Below are 25,709 nucleotides of genomic sequence, written 5' to 3'. Positions count from 1 at the left end.
TTTCATTAAGACTCCAATCTTACCCATTTTGCACAACGAAACTGCTCCAAATTTGAATCACTCTTTTCTATACATCAAGCTATTCTACAGAAAATAGGAAGTGAACTGTGGAATAAAATTAAAAGAATTGGTTATGCTTATGGCAACCACGGGTTGCTTGAAAAAAACTGAATTGTATCCCTAGGCCACAGAATTGCTATGGGATATTGAGTAAATAATATTAAATCAAACTTTTCACCAATACCATCAACTACTTATCCCAAATATTTCTTGGTCCCCAAACTCATATCTAGATATCTGATTTGTAGAAGTGCCATGTACTCATAGCCACAACTAAAGTTTCTACGTATTCGCACCTGAAGGGCAGAGACGGAAATAAGTGGAAAAGCCCCAACCAGAACATCTCAAGTCAGTGGGAACTTCTGACTGTGTCACAGGTCTGTGTCTTATGAGTATCACACAGGGAGATGCTTCAGCATCAAGCTTTCAGGTACTGTATCAAAAATGCCATTCATTTTCAGAGTTACGCTGAATGTTTTTCTAAGAGTGAATTTTGAATAATGTGCAAAAAATAAAGGCTGAAGTAGACATCAAGCAGTGAAGATAAAAATCTTCAAAAGCTGCTCATATGAACAGTGTTCACATGAGTGAAGTTTATGTTTGGCAGAAGAAAAAAGGCATCAATGTCATCAAAGATTACAATACAAGATATACAACAGGGGAACAAGAGGGTGCAAAAATTAAAGATGTTCTGGTAACTTCAAATCTGTCACATCCTACCTTGCCTTACTTAATTTTGCAACCTTGGAAAATTTTTGTTCTAAAGGAAGTTGCATGCAACACGTTTATATTTCCTGTGTAAACACCATTTATTCAGTATTCTGAAAATTTCCAATGTAGCAAGACGGGTGTGTTAGGCGCGATAAAAGAGCAGTCTATGCTGTGCAACTGTAGGCCAATAAATTAATTTTTAAATACATCATTTAGCCTCACCAGATGGCAACATAACAAAACGTTTGCATTTGTTACTATAAACCGAGCCTGCTGTACACTAGGATCTTTCTTTTTACAGAAAGGAGGACAGCTTTTTACCTGTTGGATCTCTTGCAAGGAGACGGACTCGACTGTCCCGAGGAGCTGGTACTCAGAGTGCTGTCCGGGCTGCTGAGAGAGCACACGCGGTCAATGTTCAGGGTGTTCTGGCAGGCTTCGCAGTCAAGGCTACCTTTACACCTACCACACAAAAAGAAAGTGAGCAGACATACCATCTCGCATTCCTTCTTTCCATACGCCACTGACTTCGGTGTAATTATGGAATAAAAAGGGGGCAAATAGTAGAAAAGGGCCCTTAAACATAAATCAACACTGCTTCTTTTACACCCGAAACAGATTTTAAATCTTTTCAGAGTTCTTTTGTAAATTCTAGACTAAACATTCATTTTTTTGAAACCTACTAAATGAATAATTTCTTTACTGAATCAATACTAAAACAAGTAGATGAGAGGTTTTCATACAACAGTTCAGAACCTTGAAACGTTTGACAAAGTTTGTATTTAAAATACAAGTTCCTCCATTTCAGAATCGTTACAAGTAAAAATAAAGTCTAGCAACCATTAAAGTTTTAAGCCTTCATTTAAAGCAATGCATGCTTCTTTGATAGCTTGTTTTGGGGAAAAAAAAAACCCTCCGTGGGGGGACCACACTCAGCATCTGCTTTTATACCCAAATGCACACCTTTCATACTGTTAGAGAAGTATTTTTTACCCATATATATGTAATGTTATCTACTGGATGTTACTGATAGAATGATAACATTGATGATACAAAGCCAGAAGACTGATCTTCAACAACAAAAAAAAAGGGTATGACAGTATTAAGCAAAAGAAAAAAAAAAAAAAGTATGCTGGAGCTAAAAGTATACTGTTTTGACCACATCTGTTACAAAAGAATAACAAACTATTTGTTTGCTGTTGCAAATGCTTAACATTCATAGATTAATAAGGCAGACTTTCGAAAGTATTTTTCACTTTCAAATAATGTACTACTTACAGAGTTAACTTCATAGTGAAATTTTATTAGAAATGCATTGTTTGCCTTTTTCTAACTCAGATTCATTAGATCCAGTAGCTAGGCTAAAACGGCTATATTTAAGTAACACCTTAACAAAAGTAAACATCGACTCTTACTCTCTCAGCGAATGTGTTCGTCCTACGTCATCTTCATCTGTGTCGCTGCTGATGGTGATGACACTGACCGCTGGGCTGGGGGAACCGGCAATGAAGATAGCCTGCCGCTGTTTGCTTGAAAGAGATGAATCAGGGTCCAGCCTGACCGATGCTTCACAACAGTTACTTTCCCGTCCGTCTGAGTTATGATTGTCCTGTGCTTCTATACAACTTATTCTCTTCACAGCCTTCAGGTTAAGTATCTTTGGAGACAGGAAGGCTGAATTTTGGATATTGGTGTTTTGTAACGCATTGCTCCTGTGAAGAAAACACACCATTTGACATTTAGTGAATCTCTACCAACAGGCCTGAAAACTGTACTATTTTCAACAAAAAACAAAACAAGCAATGTAGGCGAAACCACCAATTTTCTAAACTAATATAAAGAAAAACACAAAAAAGGAAATGTAGTCATAAATACTTGGCATATATGATATCAGAGATTAATTAAAAAAAATAATCCAGAAACATGCTAATAAGAAGCTATGCTGCCGCATCCAAACTAAGTAATATCTAAGACTGAAACTTGCAACGACACTGAATACGCTGCATTAAAAATACCGTTTTCCTATAAAGAAAAAAAGAAACTAAAATCCCGTTTGGGTGAAAAACGAGAAAACAAAACCTGGCCAGATTTCCTGCAAAGATTGTCCCTGAAAACAAAAGCTGGTAGCCTCTGGATGAAATTCTTGCTTAAAACAAGCCTGCTGACATTGCCCTCTGTAACCCACGCTTTCCCCTTTACTGAGCATCCCACACCTTTGCAAATACTTCGTGTGATAGTGGGGCATATTTTCTTTAGAGGGCAGCTGGAGTATTTCTGGCCACCAGTGAAAGACAAACTATTCTTAAGACGATTATAAAGCATTTTGCAATGCTGTTATATAGTATCTCTTTATTTTTAGTTGTCTAAAGCTGATACATCCTCATGCACATAAGCTTAGGAATATCTCATTAGAGCTACCTCAATGTATTTTTATACCTTCCTAAAAGCTACAAAGACAACTTTGCTATCATGACAGGCGCATACTAATCAACAGGAACTAAGACCTCTTACTATTCCAGGTATTTTCCCATGTAGTCTGTATGACCAAAATAACACTGGAAACTTAGGGCAAAAAGAACAGAATTTCCCAAAAGATTGTTTAAGCACAATTGTCACTAATAAACATGCTATTTTTACAGGCTATTCCCCTGCCCACTGAACAGCAACTACAGATACGCTGTCTCTGAATGTTAGAAATATTCTGCCAACCTGTTCTGACACAGTTTGTTCCTCTTGGTAGCTGCAGGCTGAGGCCAGACAACATGTGCGATGCCCACACTAATTGGCTGAGGGGCAGACAAGGTTATCTGATGTGTTAAAAGAGGCTGCGGTATCACTGAATTGTAATGGGTGCCCTGGGTAATCATCTTCCTGAGGAAAAATAAAGGCAGTTTTAAATTGCAAGTCATTTGCATCGCATCCGTAGATCTTTGTTAAGGCAAAGCCATTAAGGTGTTGCACAAAAATCCGCAGACTTACCCCCAGTCTCCAAGCCTCTGTGGGCCAGCCACAGGATCAGAGGCCAGAGATGTAGCAGGAGCTGCCACTGGCGCTACTTGCTGCCACGCAGGAACCAGTATTTGCTGGGTCTGATTCGACCACGTCTGTTGGGAAGCAGAGAAGATTTCACGATGCAAGGAACGACTGAATTTACAGTAGCTACTTGTAGTTCAGCACAAAGCAGACGAGAGACTGCAACACAGCTCTAACGGGCAAAAATATTTACCAACTAATAACAAAACAAGTAAGATTTTCATTTTAAAGCAAGCCAACCTGAGAAAGTATTCCTGCTCGAATCTGTAGCGGCTGGATTGCGTGGGCTTGGGTCACCAACGGAACTGCATTATCCACCCGCAGGGAGAAGCTGGTGGGTTTACTATGGTTTGTAGGAATTCCTGTCAGGGAGAAAAACACACCCCCAAGCTTTAAGCAAAACAGCGGTCTTGCATGTTATTTTCTCAGCAGAATGCAAACATAAAGGCTAATGTTACCATTTTTTTTTCTCGGTGCATTTATGATCTAACTCCATAATTTAGACTTTCAAACCAATTAAATCAACACCTAAAAGATTTTTCTGCCATTACGTATCTGCACAAATATTTGATGCTGTCATTTCCAGAAAGAACTGCCAATAACTACTATTTGGAAAGAGACTACTAGAAAGCCGAACGACTTTGGCAGAAAGTTCTGCAAAGATAAGCATTTTACCCTTTATCACAAACTGCATTAAAAGAATTTGAAAGGAAGCAGACAAAAGTAAGCAGAACTGAATTTCAAAGCTTCTCACAGCTGACTCCTGCACATCTCATGCTCTGTATTTCCAGCCAGCTGAAACCCATCCCTCTTAGCTCTTATAGCTGTCAATGCCACATGCACAATGCCCATTTTTGTTACCAGTGCTTTTGTGGGAAACAACGCAAAATTTTCTATGTATGCCATCAAATACTTCCATAATCCTATTCCTCCCTTCATCAAAATAATGCAAACCGTAGCACTGTTGGAATATTACCACAAGGGCATAATAGGAAAAAGATGCATCTCATGCTCTCTATAGATTTCGTTATTGTCACAGGGAACTAAGACATATAGCAACACTGCAATGTTTAATAATTTTTAAGATAAAAACGTTAAACTAGAATGAAAGAGGAATTTTTTTCAACCGATACTGCAACAGAACAGCTATGCTAGAAGAAAATACTGGCTAAGCAAATGTTGTAATTTCATCTTCTAACCGTACTTTGCGTCCTGCGCTTCAGTCAAAGACTAAGCAATGGGTGTTTGGAGGTACCTACTAAAGATCTACTAAACTAAGGATTAAAAGTGGGGCTTTTCAAAAAATCTTTACAACAAAGGATGAAAGCAAATCTTCATCTGATGTAATTCTCTCATGTCGTAACACAATACTAAGTTATAACCGTGCACTCCAAAGCTTTTAATTTTGAAATGCTGTTGACTAATTTTTTCCATACAGCCATCTAGAACAGCAACATGCTAACTCTGCCAGAAGTAGCGAGCTTTAGCACTTCAGATATTCGACAGAGCAGCTGAGCAGGGAAACCTTGAAGGCCTGCCAGACACCATTAATATCCCTTTCCCTCCGCGCCAGCAACTCGTCACCTATGTGATGAAAACAATCTATTGCCTTCATTCAAGCTGTAGCAGAACTTAAATTTGGAAATTTATCGTCATACTAAGAATACAGTATACAGATCACAGATAAAGTATCTGCCTGTATTGTTTCCGTTTCTATAATCACTTTATTCATCTGGGTATAATCAAAACAGTAGGGGTTTTTAAATTATGGAATATCTCATTGTGTAAAGCATATATACAATTTAAATAGGAAATTACTTACCAATACTAAGTGCTCAGGAGGAAATCTGTATGAAGCTATGCATTTAGCCCATACAGCCTCTGACACTCTGCATGGCGAGTACTCAGAGCTTTCATGAGCTTCTGGAACCCAAGATAGATGCAGTAGCCACAAACAACGTTACTGATAAAGTCTGCTGTATCTGTCTTTATCTAAAGAGATAAAGACTTCCCGGGCTCTAAGTTTAGGTTAAAAGTGTTTGTGATTTCTGTAACTTCAAACTGTGGAGACAGATCTAAGGAGGAGTCTAAAAGTAATTCTTAAAAAAAAACAACCACCCTACTTCCTGTGAACTCCATCATTTCAAGATCTGATCTCAACATAAAACTGAATGTCACCAAGACAAGTAAATGGCATCTTTAAGGATGAAGACTACAACCTAGCTAACTTAATAAGCAAACAACATAAGCCACCTTTCCCTCTCCATAAACCGCTATTACTAGGATAAGAAAGGCTGGTCTTCATCAGCTCCTCTCTGATCAGCCCATTATAAACAGAAAAAACAAGTTTTGCTTGACATGTCCTGAGATCTAACTGAAGTTTTGAAGAGTTCTCCAAAAAATAGGACCTACGTTTGCACGATGCAAATGCATTTCTTTAGGGAAACTGAGATCAACTGCATTACCATGTGTCCTTTTAGAGATGCGTATCCCTATTTGGTCGTTTTCAACACTACGGAAATACTTCTGTGCTAGCATTTCTACCTCACAGTCTTCCAACTTTATCCTTTGTAATACAGAAGAGTTCAGCCAAGCTGCCCTTTCCTCTTCACAGCACGATGCAAACAACGTTCTCAAAGATTTAGTTATGTCTTTTTCAGCCATCAGAAAGCTGGGGCAGTTCTATCGAGCACTATAACCATAGGACGGTAAATGTGACACTGTTCATGTAGGGCAGCTTAAATGAAGCCCCAAGTTTCCAGATGTTTTCTTAAACATTCATTTGGAAGTGCAATAAAAAAAAGAACAACTTTATTACCCAGACAGATTTATCACAAGAACTGTTGTATTTTCTTATCCTTATCCTTGGGATACTCCAGGGATGTAGTTCAGAAAAAAAAAAATCACCACCACAACAAAACAAGAAACTCAAACAAACCAAAACGCCCAAGCAAATCACCGCAACTGAACCAACAAACAAAAAAACCCCAACACACACAACGACCAAAAAAGAAACAAAGGAACCACACCACCAAAAAACCTACCACAACACTGATATTCCCCTCAACCTTCTTGTTTCCTCTCAAACTTTATTTCAGAATACCCTCCTTTCTTGCTTCAGCTTCCACATCGTGTCCCTCTGTTTTATTCAAGATATACACATATGTATGCGTACACATATCTATGTCGGGGGGAGGTATATGAAGATGGGCTCTGGATTTTCTGCAGATGCTGATTTGCTGTTTCTTTCAGAAAGGTGCAATTTATCTGACTCACATGCTCATTTTTTCATGACATAATTAAGTCCTACAAATATATAGCTTAAGTGGCTATAACGGGAAACTCAAATACTGCTAACAGACCGACAGTAACGCTCATATTTCAGGAGCTGCAAAATTAAACATACCTTGAATAGTTGGAGGGCATATAATTAATGCCTGTTGGAAAACGTCACTGCAACCAAACTGAGCAGTTCCTGCCTGCAGTGGTATCCCTTGGTGCAAAACTGAATGGGCAGACGCAGTTAGTGCCTACGGGAACAGAGTCGACACAGCAAACATTACAGCTGTGACCCGAAAACCTCTCACACACTTCTCCCCCCAGCCTACACCATAAGCAACTAAAATCACTGACACAAATTAAAATGCCAAACAGATTTCAGAGGAAGCCATGCGGCGTGGCCAGCGGAGGGCCCTAGAACACCGCGCTGCTTTGCCGCGGCAACGCCAGGCGGGGGCTCGATTTGCAACATCCCGAATACGGCTTGTTTGGTTAAGAAAACGTGCGGGAAAAAACGAAAGTAGAAGACAGGAGATTTTGTCATGTACCGGATGTGCTTTTTCAATTATGAAATTAATTACAGAAACTGCATTAACGGAATTTATACTTAAAAAACACCCAATGTTTTTACCTGACTTCTTACTGGACCAATTTTGGTAAAGCTCGCAGTCAGATTCGCTGCACCGCCCGAGGCAACTGGTCTCATAAGTGATGTTTTATTGCGATTACTTGAGTCATACAAATTTGATCTGCATTTGCAAACATCCATGATATGAAAACAGGACTTCACTCTGTCAAAACCAGAAAATAAGTTGCATTAATTAGAATTTCATGTTGTTAAATGTATAAAAAAATTCCCCTGAACAAGAAAAAAAAAATAGTTCAAAGCCCACGGTTCCCAGTTTCACAGAAAGGCATCATAGACAGAAGTAGAAAAAAAAAGAAACACTGCTATTACTATGTTCGTGTCAAGCCTTGGTAATGTATATTTTAAAATCAAGAAAAATACCACTATTCCCTGCTCCTTGTATCTAACACCACTTTCTAACAACTGCATGCAAGCAGGAAGGATAGTTAACTAAATAGATGGAAAGCTCTTTCGTTCAGTGAAATACTTGCACTATAGGCAACCCACAGTGAAACACACAATTCCAGAACTGCCAAGAAAACTTTCAGTATATTCCATGTTAACCAATGCGTAAAAGAAGTTATCTGAGAGTTCCGTCTCAGGAGGAAACACCTACACTAGCTCTCAATGACTGACAGGAACTAAGGCTCTTCGTACTTCCAAAACTCAAGCCCAAGTTTCTGCAGTGCTGCAATTTTATCAGCCAGGCATATAAATGATAACTTAGAAATCTGTTGCTCTAAAATGTTACTTTTCAGGAAAAAAAACATAGTTATTCAGTTTCCTTGACCAAGTAGGTGTGTCTAATACTGCAGGCACTTGAAAGAATTCTCTATGACGTTACAAAAATGACAAAAGATTTTTCTTTCTGATAGCAGATGAAACAACACTATTATACACGTGAATCACAACAATGGAGATTTAAAAAAAATAATTTTTGTGTTACATACTGGTTGCTATGAGGAAAATCAAGGAGGTGCTTCATGGTAACAAAAGAATGGTTCAGGGTCTCAGCTGGAGTGATTCTTAAATCAGCATCGATCAGCAACATTTTCTTCAACAGACTGACAAATTCCCTCCTATCTGCCTTCTCTGCCAACAGGTCACTTCCTTCCAAATCCATCACCATGTTCACCTGGCGTTGAACAGAACAGTCAGATAGAAGACACGCATATTGGTTTAACTCTTTCTGCTACCACCTTCTGCTATAAAATACTAATATTTAATGATTTTATCACGCGGGCACAGCGAATTTGCTAGCTTATCCCAGTACAGTTGCCTTGGAATTGGTGCCTTTTTTCTGCACACGCACTGCTCCCCGTGCACCTTCCCCATCTAAAAAACCCCGAAGGCTTTGTTCCAGTGTGGGACTTGAAATTTCAAAAGGAAGATTTCGGATAAAGATCTTTACACGGTCTAACTTAAACTACAGAGCTAGTCTTCAAAAAAGAATTTCAAACATGTATTAAAGCCAATCTTGCAAAGAAATTTGACTCCTTTTTGAGGATATGGCAGAGAATGAAAAATTTCCTTTTGTAATTGACTAGAGAGTTATAAAGCTAAAGAAAAGTGTGGAAACAGTTAAGTTTTTTTTAAAAAAGCAAAAAATAATTACATTGATAATTATATCGTTAAGATAGAAGAATTATACTGGAAATTATACGGTTAAGATAGCAGGATCCATATACATTCGTGATGGCAGATCAGCTAGAAGAGAAAGTATGTATTATACATAAAATTAAAGGGTTCCCCCCACCACAAGGACAAGTACCGTTGTTTAACACAAGAAATGACAAAGAAAGATCTTTAAAAAAAGCCCCAAAGACTGACATAGCTATAGACATTTTCCTCAGAGCAAAATATACAGAGAATAATGGATATGACTGATATACAATAAATACTCTAAAAGGTGTTTATTTCAAACTGGTGCAATGTTTTAAAATCATACATTCCTTTTGCAAAGGAAGAATGCTTTAATACTCACGTGCACTATATCATCCAAACTGTTGAAAATATACTTTCTGGCCTCTTTAGACTTCATACCTGTCTCTGCCTCGTGCTCTTCCAATGTCTCAAAAAAGAAAAGGAAAAGTGAGTTTAGAAGTTGACAATAAAGGACACATGGCTACAAAGTAACTTTACATATTTATTGATGTAATAAATCTGTTTTTAAAAAAAAATAATATTTTGATTGTATTATTGTATGCTGCTTTGCTGACTACTTTCATTTTCTAAATCGAAATACAAAAACTACTGAGTTTCATGTCTGAGTGATCACAGTACCGGACTACAATAGATGGTTTGGACATCACGCAGGAAGCACTGAAAGCCTTGGCAAAACACCATTTAATGAAGCTCTGTCATGTGCTTAGATTTTTATATACAACAGGTTTTCTATTACTTGGATTTTACACATTTCCTGAAACTCAGACTTTTAACTCCAAACAGCAGCAACATCGTATCACTGTAAAAAAAATAAAACAAAAACCAGGCAGGTTCTGTTCAATTTCTCTTTGCTTTCTCTTTTGTTATTTTTATACTTTTATTCCTTTGCATATACAACAGTTGGTGAAAGTATTTTAAATACTGAAGTATGAAACAAACAATCAAATCCCAGAGAATGAATGCGATCACCTAGCAGTGATTTATGAGCTGGAATACCACTTTCTGTTACAATTTTCCTCCCTCAACACAGACAGCACCAGGAGGCGGGTTTTGTTTTAAGAGTCCGTGTTGCAGGAGGTAAGGCAGGACTGCAGGGAAAAAAAATTTTTAACATACAGATTACAGAAAAGTTTCCAAAATTAACTTTGACAAAAACTGCAGGTAATGACCGATGGTCCATATCAAAACTCCTTTCCTCCCCCAAAACAGCGTTTAGTCTGCTGTGAGAGGTTTAACCTCGGAAAGGGAACGGCTTCGGAAAATGAGGAGGGCTGTTTGCATCAAGAACAGATGTAAACTGTCACCTAATGATCAACCGGCCGAAAAACTAGAAAACTGGAGTAACGAGGACGGTGTAATTGGAGAATCCTTACATAAGCGGAGGCGGTAGCGTTCCGGCTGGGCAGCACCGGCCCGGGCTGCTCGACCCAACGCGCGCCAGGGATTTACCCAGTTACTGCGAGAAGTTACGCAACTTGTGCTCTGAGCTCCTCAGCTGTTTGTTACTGCAGAAGTTGTATGTCAACGGTAACCGTGTCCTGACTCCTCGAGTCCTCCGTAAATGTGGTGAAGCAGTGCCATGAAGTAATACAATTTAAAAAAAAAAATAATATATAGATATATTTGCATAGGAAGTTAAAGCTCTGCTTTTGGCCAGCGGGCAATAATATTGTTTAGAGTGTGAAAACCATAAAAGTACATTTTTTAAATTTTGTCTGCTTTCATTGTATTGCAGCTTTCAGCCAACAAAGACTGTGTTAGCGTGAGATCTGAAGAAAATGAGCTGTACAGAGTCATATTGTTTCTTAATCTCTTTTCTCCTATGAACTTCAGGTCCTGAGGCCAGTTTTGAACAAATTTTGACAGACCAGTTTGGGCCTCAGAGACAAATTCTGCAAAGTGGCGTGAAAAGCAGTGACCAAGCAAGAAGAAAAAATAAAAAAAATTATTTAGGAGTTCTGGAGATACGAGGTTTAATTTGAATTCAATGCTCTCTCCCCACCTGGCAGCCGCACACTGGCCGGCCAGCACCAGACCAGACCTGGCTCCGGGCCAGCCGGCGGGTAGGAATGGTGGGAATGAGCTCGGAGCACTGGTTTGGGGAACGGGAAAAATGGAAGGGAGACAGAGCAAGGACTGATAAAAATCACAGGAGATGTGGAAAGGAGCTAAGAGTATCACAGCGAATCTTGGCCCCTCCGGCTTCTCTGCTTACAAAGTAATAAACTGTTTTCTACTATGTTATACTGTTTACCTTTAATCTCCAACTAGAATATGGGGCATCCGTTTCTCTACAGAAAAATCTTGCAGTTTTCGTTCCCATGCTTAACAACTGCTCTCCTGGCAAACCTTGAGTCTGTGAAATGTAACGAATCTGAGGAAGGAAAAAAAAACAACAAAACCAAAAACATGGGAAATAATTGACCTCTGATTTTCAAAATCTGACCCACACAGTTAAAAACTTGTCATTTTGTTGAAAAAATGGCAAAATGAATCACTCTCAGAGCATGGTAGCTCATCAACTACATCTCACGAAGGAGAGAAACCTAACACTGAGCGCTTGATACTGCTCTCTCCGGCTCTCAAGAGAAAGCCATACATAAACAAACCTCTGAAGTGACCTATATAAGCAAGCTTTTAAAGTTTGGTCACAGAAATGAGGAGCTGGGGAGAGTGGCTGTCAGTACCTCCTCAAACCTTTCAAATCCTAAATGTAATATTTTCATTCTAAACAGGCAAATCAGTAGGAATTCTTTGCTCGTGTACAGAAGTTTGATGATGATATTTTTTGGCGTGCTCTCATTATACAATGCTATAAAAATCCTTCCCGCTTGCTGTTTCCAGTGCATCAGTCTTTTACCTGTCTGACACACCTGCATTTCAAGCAAATGTTCCACTGCAAAGGGAGTGCACATACATCTCTAGGCATCCAGCAAAAGATACTGTCCTCGTCTCAGAAAATCTGCTACTGAATGCAATGGGAATGGACTGGCTTTATGGCTGAAGTGGTCAGTTGCTCTTTTCCACTTAAATGATTAACGTGCGTTTATTTTAGAATATAATTTACTATGCATTTTTCATTACCTTTCTTATAGTTGATGATACAGAGCATTACCTAAAGTAGTTAAAATTCAAGGCTTTGACAGAAATCTGTTGAAAGAACACACTATCATGTGTTTTTAATTACTGTGCATGCAATGTTAACTCACTGTACAAGGTGGGAGCTATCCCAAGAGTATTATTTCTTTAAAAATTAAAAAAAACACCTTCAAGAAAGATGAACTGGGAGAAAAATTAGCACTAAAACTGAGCTTGTTGCAGGTGAGGATGGAGGGAGTATGGATTCCATCAGCCAGGGCTGAAGGTCTGAGGGAGTGAGGATTGAAGGACCTGGGCAGGGTCCCATGCCACACACCTCCACGGAGGGGCTGCTGGTGTGGGACAGCCCCTGGAAAAGGTGGAGCAGCCAGGGAATAAGAGAATGGAAGAAAGGAAAAAAATCAAAAGGAGAGAGCAGTGAAATACACCAAAAAAAAGAAACTGGGAGATAAGACGAATTCAATGGAAGATGGAGGACTAGAGAGCTAGGAGCACCTGAGAAGGGACAAACTGATGGGCAGTAGAGAGGCAAGGTCCAGGCAAGGCTTCTCCTGAAATATAAGTGACACACCAAAGTGGGGAGGAACTAAACGCAACGCTGCCCATTTTTCATATTTGGTATCCTGCATAATTCCCTACATCAGAGACTAAAGAGAATCCCACTCTGACCAGAACTCTTTCTAGATCATTTAGTTGTTTTCAAAGCACACTATAAAATCTTAGAAATTAGGGGGGGGAAGACAATGCATTTATTCAAAAATTTAGCAGTTAGGCACCTGTGCCTGCTTTTAATGTGCATTAAAGCTCAGAAGACATGGCTATTTTGCACTGAGAAGTACAGCTGTTACTGGATATAATCACAAATGAATATAATAACTAAGAGCTTCCTTTCAATGGCTAGCGTGTTGGTTGCCACATGCCAGGGGGGCAGGGGGAAAGGCAGCACAAAGCCCCTGCCTGTTCGTTTACTCGGTGGCACACACCATGTAGCAGGAGGAAAGGAATTTCCTTGGGAGCCATCTCCTATGACTGCTGTACTCATGTACGCTGAGGAAAACCCTGAATCAAGTATCTCTGAAGCAAGTTTTGCAGACCTGCTTGAGCACAATGACAAGGCTGACTGAAGTAAGGTACTTCCTGCTGGTGCGGAGGAGGTTATGGCTCCTCTTCCACCATGACTTCTCCGACACGAAGACCAGACAAGTTGCTAGATGAGTTATTAACTGACGCTTCCAGCAAACTTGAGTGATATGTTTGTCTTTAACTAAATGTCTTTTAAACTCAGTATTCACTTGTAAAGCAAGCAGAAAATCTTATGGGCATCAAGATTAACCCCTAACCCGTGTAGACCTTTGCATGAAGCACCTTGGAAGGTGGCTGCCATTGGTGACAATGCTGTTTACTTGCACTGTCCAGCAGTATCTAGAGGTCAAGCCTTGTTGGCCCTGGGCCTACAACGGCAAGAAACAAGTGCCAGGAATATGCTGTCATAAGGACCTGGCTGTCTAAAACTGAGAAAAGATGAGCCAACGAGCACTATGAAGGTAGGTCCTCTGCGCACCGTTCTAAACTGCCTTCCTCTGCCTGGGTTTCGTACACAACAAGATGGCTGCGGTGCAGTGGGGGAAAGAGGGCCTTTTCTTTTCAAATGAGACTCTGTATTATCCTGAAAAAAACATCCTCATAATCATGAGATTGAGCTTTACCCTGTTCCGGCTCTCTGCACAAAAGTCAGAGACTCACAGCTATGTAAGCCTGCTGGCACACATTAACAGTCTGGGCTGCTGCCATCATGACAAATCACAAATTAATCTGAGGAAAGAATCGGGACATGGGCAGTATTCTCCACCATTCAAATCCCTACTGCATTGTGAGTGAGTGAAGACATGGTCCAAAGCCACATTCCACATCCAGAAGCAGCATCTGCCTATACGTGAGACCAGGACCAGAAGACCATAAACTGGGCTTACAGGTCCTTCCTCACCCCCAGTAACATCCCTTTAACAGCGACTTAACAGCAGTATGGGGTCAAAGTGAAAGTAATTCCAGAAGTGACGTATTTTGGCACTTTTTCTGAAAGTCCCTATCTTCTCCTGTAGTTTCTTTCAAAATAAAAGGTAAATAAATTTGCCAAGTTCTTGGAAATTTTTGAGACAGCATTACAGATTATTTCCAAAAACAAATGCCTTCACTTTTTCCTTAAAGAACACAGTTAATTATACAGTTGCTAGTTGTTCCCTCTTTTGTTCGTCATTTTAACAGCAATACCCTACACAAAGGTCTTCTAAATGCATCAAGGCCTCAACACACGTTCCACTCACAGCTTACTTCCTACCCATGAAACACTCAATTTTGTGTAAATGAAGGAAACTGAAATAAGAACTATTACCAAAATCAACACAAAAATCAATATATCCCCTGACGGTGGTTTTAACAAAAGGATTTTTAGAAAAGCAGGTCTGATGCGTAAGCACAGGGCGCCAAAAGCCCACTGCATGAAGATCAGGATTTGAATAAGGTAAACAACATGCTGGAGAAACTGCCCCTAAACTGAATGGTGAATCAAAAAGGCTTAAGTTAGTAACAAGCCAGTGCTGTTACATCTGGGATTTTCAGGAGATTTCTTCACTTTCGAAGTCCAAAACCAGGCGGGGATAGTGAGAATGCTGATTACATTCCTTCCAAATTTCCACATTATGCTAGAAAATTAAAGGCTTCTCTCGGAGTGTTTTAAATAGAAAATGTTCTACATCTTTCATTAGAAACAACTTTTTTTTAAGTTACCTCAGCTCACTAATGCCAATAGTGTCAATAGTTGAAAACTCCAACAAAGCAAAGGCACAGCTTCAACAGCTTTAAGCTTTACCATTGCATATAGACAGTATTAGTGCGACAGTTGATCCTTGCTCCTCCTGAAGTATAGGCTCTCAAATCTTTGAGCTATGCTGGGTTTGCAGAAAACATAAGGAAATATTCAGAAGGCAACTAATCCTGACATCTGAGCAGACATTCCAGAGTCAATCCCGTTTGTGGCAAGCGAATGAGAGATTACAATGCAATGACGGTGGCCACAAACTTTGGCTTCCATCAGAAAAAGCAGCTTCAATACTAACATTTAATTTGCAAGATAGAAAAAGAAAAAAAAAAAAGAAAAAGTAAAGAAGACAAATTGAACTTTAATTCAGAAAAGCAGCACAATATACAGTTTGGTCTAGAAACAGGATCTATGTTTCTAGGACAATCAGTAAGACTAAATTAAAAGCAATGAATAGACTTGAAGAATAGGGGATGCTCTTAACATTTGAAATCCTAGATTTAATGACCTGAAATTCTTAAGTTGCAGGAAGTGTGCATATGCTTGTGAAATTCATTCTACTACCTGGTCATATTCCAGTGCTCCTGGGTACAGTGGCCATCCAAGAAACAGCTCTGCAATCACACACCCTAACGACCACATGTCTATGGCTTCACAAAACGGCAATCCCAGTATGATCTCTGGTGCTCTGCAAATTAAACATGGTTACTGAATTTTTTCCTTAGGGAAAAAAAAAAAGGTAATTCAACAATCCAACATGACAAAAAAACTCCCAAAGTCTGTTATTTGAAAACACAGGCTAATTATTTCAATAAAATCATAACATCATAAATTGCATTTTTCTTTCTCTAGATAATCCATAGTAAATTTTTGCAGCTCTGAGATGTTTTTTTCCCTACAAGTATCAGTTTGCTACGTACATCAAAATAATTGATATGCCTGAAAAACAGAATGTCACTGATTTAACATTTTTGCCTTTCCTCGAGTATGTCCCCCAAATGATTCGTCCACTGAGCGTCATATGCCTGTAGCTACATTCTAAACTCAATACAGTCATTTATCTCAAAAGCAAACAAACAGTTTTTTCTGAAAACACACTGGTACACTTCCCAACTGGACAGTACGCTTAAAGCTATTTAAAATATCAATTTAATTACATAACTGCAAATCCCTTAATGCACTCAAATCAGTTCAATGTGATCAATTTTTAAATCACTTTAAATAAAACCATTGCACTCGCTAAAGAGACCAGGTCTCATTTTTCACCTAAACCAAATGTGAATTATTTAATCAACAGCATTTGAATTTATTTCTGTACTCAAGAACCAGAAAAATTGGTATTGACACAGCTGCTAAAGGGGCTTTTAACATTTCTGTTCACGTGGAACGAAACTCAAGTATTTCACAGATAACCATTTTAATTGCATTTGTTCTTTTTAAACCTTCCCTCCCAGATCATTGAAGCTATTAACAAAAGGAAAAAGAATTAAAATATATCTACTTGCGAATACACAAAGAGGCCCAGAGATGTAAAGAAATGCATCATACTATGAAGTGATTTACTTTTAAAACAGACAACCTGTTGTCAGCTTAATCTGCCGCAGAATGGTAGGATGTCAGTTAAAACGAAGAGGGTAATTCCCATTGCAGCTGGGCAGAAGAGCAGCATTCAGCTGACCAGGTAACACGCTGGTGGGCAAAATCGCCGTTTCTTACCTGTGTAAAAGCTTAAAAGCCTCATACTTCAGCACATGCTGCTGTGTCCTACTGACATTCCACATACCAAACAGACTCTCTGACCACAGTAAATGCCTGCATATCTCATTTCTCTTCTCTGACATTTAACTTTATCAAAATAACCTTTAATTCACCAAAATGTACTGGATTGGGAACGAAGTCCTATGTTCATGCTACATTGGGACAGAGAAGCTATTTTGTAGTATAGAGCAGAACCAAGAGCTGAAGCACCTCCGTCCCTTTTCACACAGAGTAGTTGGCAGAAGCTGTATGTAGACATGCTCCAAGCTCCAAGGATGCACGTTCACCTCTGGGGAAAGACTCCCGACCCTTTGCCCCATCATCCCTGACCAGTGAAACCACCTGGGCTTCTGCTACAGGGAAAATCTGAGACTTCCCACAGATAAGAAAGTCTATGGGGCAGGATATTCTCTTAAATATTTATGCACTTTCCATTCATGCCAACGCTTCAATTCTTCCCATCCTTGTCACAAACTGTTTCGGATGCGTTTATATGAAGGATAAATCTTGCCACACTGGCGGTGAAACCGGAGAGGCTCAGTTTTCCACTGCCTTCAGAGATTTGATTACAATAAACTTCTAGAGATGAAACTTTATGTATTTTTGTAATGCAGGATCATGACATTGCAGTAAGCGTTAGCTAGTTTTGTTATCCGAGAAATAAATTTAATATATCTGGATGCCACAAGACTAAAAATAGCCGTAAGAAACGTCTGCCTTCAGCCACTGGCTGGGTGCCAGCCTGCGTACGGTTGTTACACATCTCTGTTAAAATACGCTTCCTTTTGTTGTATTATATTACAGCTCTGAATAGTTAATGAATATACACGCAGCCTATGGATATAGGGGCTTTAACAAATGCTTCTGCTAAAATAAGCTCTTTAAAATCTCATACATTTACTCAACGGTTAATATGTGCACCGTGTAAAAATAGCCGCAGTCGGTCGGTCTGTCGCTTGTCTCTTTTGAGGGATGGGGTTGCAATTACAAGAATGATAAAGGTAGATACGATGATCAAAAAAAAGAACGTATACTGTGTTTCACGATATAGTAATCTGTTAGTTTTTCATGGGTATCAAGTAGTTCTGCAATACCAACAGAAGTGCTGAGAAGTCTAAGGAAAAGGGATGTATTTAAGGAGAGGCAAGACCGGTGCTCCTCACTTCCCAACACCTGACCTACCATCCAGAAAGGAAGAGGAAATAAATGTGCTCCCAAACAAGGCTACCTGCACCTTACCACAGTACAGTGAACAAAAATCCTTTTTAGGCTATCTTGAAGTGAGGAAGATGAAGAGCTGCTGCTCCACAGAGATGTCAAATTCCCTGTTTTTCAGGTTCAATGTCTCCTACCATGCATGGTCCTTAAAATTGAGCAACTCTCTCACAGCAGACGAAGTTACAAGAGAACTTGTACTGGCTTTGATTATGTTTAGAATGGTGTTAATGAGTTCAAGTATTCTTGATAAAGGAAAACAGTTTGTTAATGGTGTGCTCAAAAGAACCTTTTGTTTTCCTCTCTACTTCTTTTAAACTTCCAGTTAAAAACCTATTTGGACAATTGTGGAGGAAAGGGTTAAAGAGGAGGGAGTCATTCTTCAACTTTTATTTTTTTAAGATAAGCCACAGCTCTTTTTTCATGTAAGAAATATTTTTACACACAGCTTAAAAGGAAGGTATTCACTTTCCTAACTACAACCATAGACATTAAATTAAGTGGTAGGAATTCCAGATGTCCCAACACAGTCTCTTCAACATCAGATTTCTCAAAAAAGACTGTAAGTTAGTACTTCTCTCTCTCAAAACACCACCACGCGCACATACACACACTACTGCTTGGCATCTACTGCAGATGACAAGATGCTCAGCACACCGGAAGCTACTGTAGTCCCCAACTTAGTAAATACCATCTGATTTCCCATACCCAGACATCACCAAGGAGAATTTTCTAAACTTAAGGATACCAAATCTTACTTAAATGTACTTAAATTAAATTAAAAGCAAGATTTTACAGAGAGAGCATCTATTTCCTTCTTATCAATGTTAATTCCTCATTGATGTTAATTAAACACTGATTTCTTATCAATGTTAATTGAACATTTATTAAAAATATTAAGAGAAAAATTCATTTAGAAATTCAAATGCAATATTACTACACTGGAAAGATTCACTTTATTAAGCAACTATTCCTAGGTTAACACATCTGAAATCCTCCTTTCTCGCTTGACACAGCACAGCTCAATTCAACTCTCTTGAATCAGACTTATCAGTTGGAAATATCTAAAAAGATGAAAGACATGAATGTTTACTTCAGCTGCTTGTTTGGATAGTCACATTTCTATTTATTACATCACAGACTGTGATTATACCTATTATTCCATAGGTTTTTGTAAGCTTATTAGGAAAGAAACCACACAATTGGTTCTGTTAACGTGCTTGAAGACCAGAATATTTCATAAAATAATTTAGGTTCAGCATGTTAGCCAGCTTAGAATGAAGCAACAAAATAAGATGGTTTGAAGAAAAGTGAAATAATTTCTTGAGGGAGGGTTAAAAAAACAAACAAACAAGCAAAAACTACACAAAAATCAAAAACTTAGCGTAGCAACAGAAAAATTCTTCCAATCTTTAGACTGGGGGAATGAAGAATAAAGAGCGAGAATTAGCCATATTAAAAAAATAAGTCATGACAAAAAGCGTAAGAAGTCAAGCCATTTCAAATGATTGCTACCTAGAAGCCTTCATTCAGAAATTCAATTTAGAACATAACTTAAATGAAAAAGCTAAAATCCAACAGTTAATGTACATAACAACAACTGAAGACAGCATAGAACAATAAAACCAGCAGCTTTCTGGAACTGCTAACTTTATGAAAAATTCTGTTGAATGCATGAATAATTTTGCAAATATGTTCCCACTGGAGGTCCTGTAACAATTATACACACCCCCTCACATATCAAGGAAATGAGATTAAAGACTGCGCAATTTTTATTTCTATTTCTCCTCTGGCAGTATGAAAGGGTCAATGTATCTACTGCCTACCACATGCCATTGTTTTATTTATTGACCACCAGGTTGTCACTCTCCAGATGAGAGAAGAGTATATAAATAGCCTTCCTCCCACTCCTTTCAACTCGTCCACATGATTTCTCTCCAAGACCAAAACCTTTAGCCACCACCTGTACCAACTTCCATGCCAGAAGCTGAAGGTAACGGTGCCATATGAGGAACATGGAGCTACTTCCTCTCCCCAGGTGCTACTGTCTACTCTAAAGATGCTGGACACCGGGAATGCTGGTATATCCTTGGCAGCATTACCTCTTCATTACAAGTTTTGCAGTAAAATTCCTTCCAAACAGGCATATAAACCTTATCAAGCCACTTCAACTTCGCAATTCAAAATACACAGAGTAAGAATTTTAATACTGTCTCACCGTAATTTTTGACTTCTGTATATTCATATAGTTGGAGGTAAATGCAGACAGCATTTCAAATATGAGCATGCAACACAAAATTTATACTCTTCTCATATAAGCCAAACGTTACTACTCCTAATTACCACTGTTCATTGCAACAAGGCCTTCTACTTCATCTGCTCAGGATACAGCAGACTGTCATCATTATAATGAATACTTAGGCAAAGAAGTTATCAAACGTTTATCTTTTTCAGTAATGACTTGTTCAAAGCCATCCTATGGATCAAAAGAACTCACGTATAAACGAATCCAATTTGCAAGAGTTATAGTCAAAACGGATTACAAACCCAAGAATAACACTTTTTCCCCCCACTACCATTACTAGCATAACAGAAGCATCTACTTTACAAAAGGAATAAGCAGATATGGTTTGTGAGATGTGCAATTCTTCTTCTAAAGAAAGGAGGTCTAAAAGAAAGATCAGATGCAGTGAAGAAGTTAATGAGAGATGGTCATGGGCATACTAACAAGTATTCTCATGTACAATTAATTTTCTTCACTACCAGTTTTCATGATGAGCATGTTGGATTGCAAACATTTCTGAGATCTGCAAGAACACAGGAAAGACCCTAAGCTAGGGGGAACCAAACCAAGGTTGGCAATACTCAGAAAAAAACCCCACAAGCAAGTACCCTTCTGAAGGATGCAATGGGAATGAACTGTGTAACGACAAAATCTGGCTGATGAAGGATATCAAGAACAGTTGGTTCTCTAGCCCATTTGTGATAGACTTCAGAAGGAATTTCAAATATGCAATTAGATCAACACAACGACAGGCAGTAGAGTATACACGGTGTATAGTAAACAACAGTGAAAATTAATGTACATTATTCATTCATTAATTAAATTATCCATAAGAATTAACAGGTTATAAATTAACCAACATTCCAATGGAAAAAAAAAAAAAGGTAGACAACTTCACAGATTACTCAAGAAAAATATCTTACAGTTGAGAGCAAAAATAATCAGGATGTCAGTACTTATTTTTAAAGGACAAAGACATATCAAAAATTATTATGCCTTATATATTCCCTCACCTTGAATAGTGTGTGTTCACTTTTGAATTCTGTGTTCAGTTTTGGTCACCCCCATCTGAAAAAGGATACATCAAATAGAACAGACGCAAAGAAGGACAATATAAATTAAAGACTTGAAGAGACAGGTACAAGAAGCAGCCCTGGTTAGAACTATAAAGCTTCAGGAAAGAATGAAAGATCAGCAACATTACTCAAATTATGTATAAAATAATGGAAGAGAAGCAGACAGGTGTTTCTAATGCCCTACATCACTACAGAAAACCAAGGAATCCCCCACTCCATTTGAGATTAAAGACTGATGTAAATATAAAAGTGGGGGTTTTTTTAAAGCCAGAATACAATTAGCCTTTGAACCATGGGCCACTGTTGAGGTAAAAATATTAAGAGTATTTAAGAAAGGATCAACAGAAAAACTATCCAACAAGGGCTCCAGATTAAACAGTGAGGTTCATATCAAACTACAATCAAAACTGCCACCAGCCGTGTAGAGCTGGAAGAAACTTGCCCCAGAACACACTGAAGTGCAACCTTCTGCTATGGTAAATTTCCTCCAGTGACAAAATACCAGAAAACATGGACCATGGATCTAATAGCATATGTATCTCTTTTCCTACATATTAAAATCACTATTGTTGCACAAAGATAAGAGCTACTCAAGCAAATCCCTTGATCCAAACTAAAAAGTCTACAATCTTCTCCGTGATCAGAATAATTTTTATTCGTAATGCCATTTCATTAGAATAAGAATTATATCAATGAAATTTATAGAAGTCTTAAAAAGTTGTGTTACAAGTAAGATGTTCGTTTGAGTTATTTTTTTCTGAAGAACATTTCAGAGCTGAATTGCCTCTTGCTTTTAAGGCCATTGAGATGTTAGAATACAGATTGGTAGTGTCACGTGTTAATGTACATTTGGTCTTTGAAATGGAAGTATGGTCCTGGTTCTATGCCAGACAATGAGCTTTCCTCCCAATCCTTTGAAAGGATTGTTGCTGTAAATCTGTAATGCAGTTTTGCATTATAGATTTACATTCACAATCCTGGCTTTTCTTGTACAGTTTCCTAGTGTTCTTTTAACTCTGCTACGGTTAGGCATTAGAAAGTACATAACTAGTAAATGCTGATTTCTTGGGTTTGTTTTTTGGCTTTTTTAAAAACTCTAAGAAGGTAAGAGGATTTAAACTGAAAGTAAAAATGCAAGTGCTCAGAAACAGATTCTGGCAACATCAGTTCAGCTGGATAGGGGCATCTGTGTCTTTGAGGTGGCAGGAAAGAATCAAAAATATCACTTTGCAATTTAGGGCTATGTCACCATATATCACAAAACACAGGGAGAACAAATATGTTCAAGAAGATACGAGAGGTTATCCCCTCATTCATAATTTCACTCGTCCTTTGAAAGAGTTTGGTGCGCTATCAGACCCTCATGTGGCAACTGATAGTGAAGACAGGAGGAAATGAGTCACCGTATCTCCCGCAAACTTGTAAGGCTGCGGTATTGCTGTGGTGGTGTCCACGGCGCTGGGTAAAAGGAATTCTCATTTCCTGGTATGAAAAAAAACCTTCATTTTAATGTAATAAAACTTTTTCATAGAACTATGCAATGTCCAATGACTAGAAAAGCCCTACTTAACATCACAGCCTTCCACTATAACGTACAAGACTGACATGCAGCTGCCACTTTAACTTTGAACTCTGATCTGACCTTCAGAAAGAGACAGGATTTAAAAACCTCATATAGAGAGTAGCCCAAATATGTAGCTACTTACAAAAAGAAGCAATCACTGCAGAAAGAGTTAATTTGAACACAGGGCTCACAACTGAAGGGGGAGGAAAAAAGACAACAGGAAATCAAACCAGACAAATAACAAATAAATCTTAGGTAATTTCATCAAATAAAACAAAATTACACGCAAACTATCCTAGCACTCTTTCCTGATACTGAAAAAGAGTTTTGTTTTGAAAGGGCCACACAAATTTTAACCTAATACACCTTCTCTTACCGCTTATAAGAAGTAGTAAAGACATTTAGTTATTCCTTGTTGATTTCTTTCAGCTGAGAATAATAAAATAAGTGATTTCAACAGATTCTTTTCCACTTATTCACTATCTCTAGTGAAATGAGATGTTCATTTTATTAAAACCAGAAGATGTTTATGCTTCTGCCTTTTCATGATTTTATTTTTCCTTAGAAAGACTGCGATTTACCAAGTGATTTATTTATGTACTTGATATCATAAGCAGTTTTTGAATTACATGAAAATTAAGCAAAGTAGATATTGATGTAGCAATATAACGAAGAGAGCTGTGTACAGAGAAACTCTTCAGATGCTTTATTGGTGATAAAATCTGCAATTTAATACATTTTATTTACATTTTGGATAGCAAAATGTCAATACGCAAAGCACCACATCAGGCTGCTTACCCATAACTGAATTTTAACAATATTCTTTGTGCACTGGCGCTTGTGTGCTTTACGCTTATAACTGTGAAACCACCTTGCAGCGCTTTATCCTCGAGAGCCAGCGGTCCCAAGAGATGCTCGCACAGACGCTGCCTCTGCCCTCCCCTGCAGCGGGGAGCACGCTCTGCCCAAACGCCGCGCTCCGCTCCCACCGACAACCTCAAGGTGGGGAATGAGGCGGGCAGTCGGGATGGCACACCAAAGTCACCCGTGACAGGTAACACCCTTCTCCTCCAACAGGTGAGTTTCCTCATGTCTCGCCTTCCTACGTGTATGCAGTTGTGTGTGCAGCCTCCCACACCCTGCCCCAGAGTACAGGGGACTATAGGGGTCTATATACAGGTGTGTGTGTATGTATATAAATGTCTAAGTTCTTGTTTCGCACATCTCTTACTAGAAAGACCTAGACACTCTTTCTTCTGCGGTTTTGCAAGCAGTCATACTAACTTCCCATGCTGCAATAACAGCCTACACATCTAATTTAATGAGACTGTCTCTATCATATAGTGTATTGTTCCTGACATGCCCCCCTATATGCTACAACCACCTTTGGGTTGCTTTTTTTCTCCCCTCTCTTCTCTTCTTTTCTTTCTCTTTTTTGGGGCGGGGGGAAGACGCCATGGGGGGAAAAAAAAAGAAACAACACCTAGAAAATGAAGCCATTCAAAATTTTGTGCCAAAACAAAACTCCAAGCTGAGATAGTGAACTGTCCAGATTATTTTTGAAGAAAACCTATCTTGAAACTATCTTGCTTGCAATAGAGATAGAAGTTAGGGCAAGCACAGGTAACTGTGGAAGACCACGCAGTGGGGCAGTTGGCAACCACAAACTGGCCTGCACCCAAGGAGAGATCAAACACTAGCAACGATTTCCAGCTCTGAACAAGCATAAGAGAAAAATAAGAACAGCACAGTGTAGATTTCAAGGCCTCACAAATCAGAGATACCAGATCTTAATTCCACCCTACTTTGCTTTGTTAGTGTTGATTTTGTGGGAATATCAACTTCTACCTCTATAAGTGTCTTCATGGACTTGCAGTGACCCAACACACCAGCTGAAGAACAGGTAGAGAGTTTCTACAAAAGAGTAATATGCAGGGCAGCATTTGCTTGTAGCATCCTCGTCAAGAATAGCAAGACCTTGTGAGTGAGTTCTGTGTGAAGGTTTCTTGTGCTTTCACCCCTGCTGACGATGCTCCTGCATCTGGACTGAGGGTACAAAGTCATGGTGGTCCTAAAGAAGCAAGCAGCCTGATCCTGCTGTAAAAACCCTACCGAGGGACACCCACCAGACACAAGGGAACGGAAAGAGGTATCGGTTTCTGGTATGACTGATTAGCATTATATTTAGATGGATTCTCGCTTTGGCATAGTTCAGGTAAAATACCAAAGAACACATGGAAATCGCTGTTATGTCAAGAATCATGCAAAACATAATATATTACTTTATACTAATTAGCTATTTAAAAAAAAAAAAAAAACCAAGACCAAAGAAAAATCTACCCTGAAGACACAAAGGGAATTTCCTTTCATTCTGCAGCAACACTTGCAAAAGACTTTGCCCTCCGCCACAGGGCACCCACACGCCTGCCTGCTGCAGGTCTTCAGCTCAGCCGCAAGAGCTCCAGAAACCACAGAACTATTTGAAATCATTTTCTAGCACACATCTGTTGCACAACAGTTCA

At 38.9% G+C, this 25,709-nt stretch overlaps 1 protein-coding gene across 3 annotated transcripts in view; it reads right to left on the bottom strand.

Annotated features, from left to right (window-relative positions):
- The window catches only part of HIPK3 (homeodomain interacting protein kinase 3), a 79,012-nt gene that overhangs the window by 8,992 nt on the left and 44,311 nt on the right, over positions 1 to 25,709 (bottom strand). For 2 of the 3 annotated variants that reach the window (XM_054198455.1, XM_054198456.1), the window contains exons 3-13: positions 15,855 to 15,978; positions 11,631 to 11,750; positions 9,696 to 9,782; positions 8,662 to 8,846; positions 7,715 to 7,874; positions 7,211 to 7,334; positions 4,045 to 4,166; positions 3,751 to 3,875; positions 3,481 to 3,642; positions 2,187 to 2,483; positions 1,093 to 1,233 (exon numbers count right to left, since the gene is read on the bottom strand). In XM_054198455.1, the coding sequence (XP_054054430.1) occupies positions 1,093 to 1,233; positions 2,187 to 2,483; positions 3,481 to 3,642; positions 3,751 to 3,875; positions 4,045 to 4,166; positions 7,211 to 7,334; positions 7,715 to 7,874; positions 8,662 to 8,846; positions 9,696 to 9,782; positions 11,631 to 11,750; positions 15,855 to 15,978 (1,647 nt within the window). The remainder of the gene's footprint in view (positions 1 to 1,092; positions 1,234 to 2,186; positions 2,484 to 3,480; positions 3,643 to 3,750; positions 3,876 to 4,044; positions 4,167 to 7,210; positions 7,335 to 7,714; positions 7,875 to 8,661; positions 8,847 to 9,695; positions 9,783 to 11,630; positions 11,751 to 15,854; positions 15,979 to 25,709) is intronic. The other variant, XM_054198457.1, reaches the window with a different exon arrangement.

The sequence above is a fragment of the Rissa tridactyla genome, chromosome 4 (assembly GCF_028500815.1).
Source record: "Rissa tridactyla isolate bRisTri1 chromosome 4, bRisTri1.patW.cur.20221130, whole genome shotgun sequence".
Taxonomy (NCBI): domain Eukaryota; kingdom Metazoa; phylum Chordata; class Aves; order Charadriiformes; family Laridae; genus Rissa; species Rissa tridactyla.
This window is presented reverse-complemented; position numbering and strand designations above follow the sequence as displayed.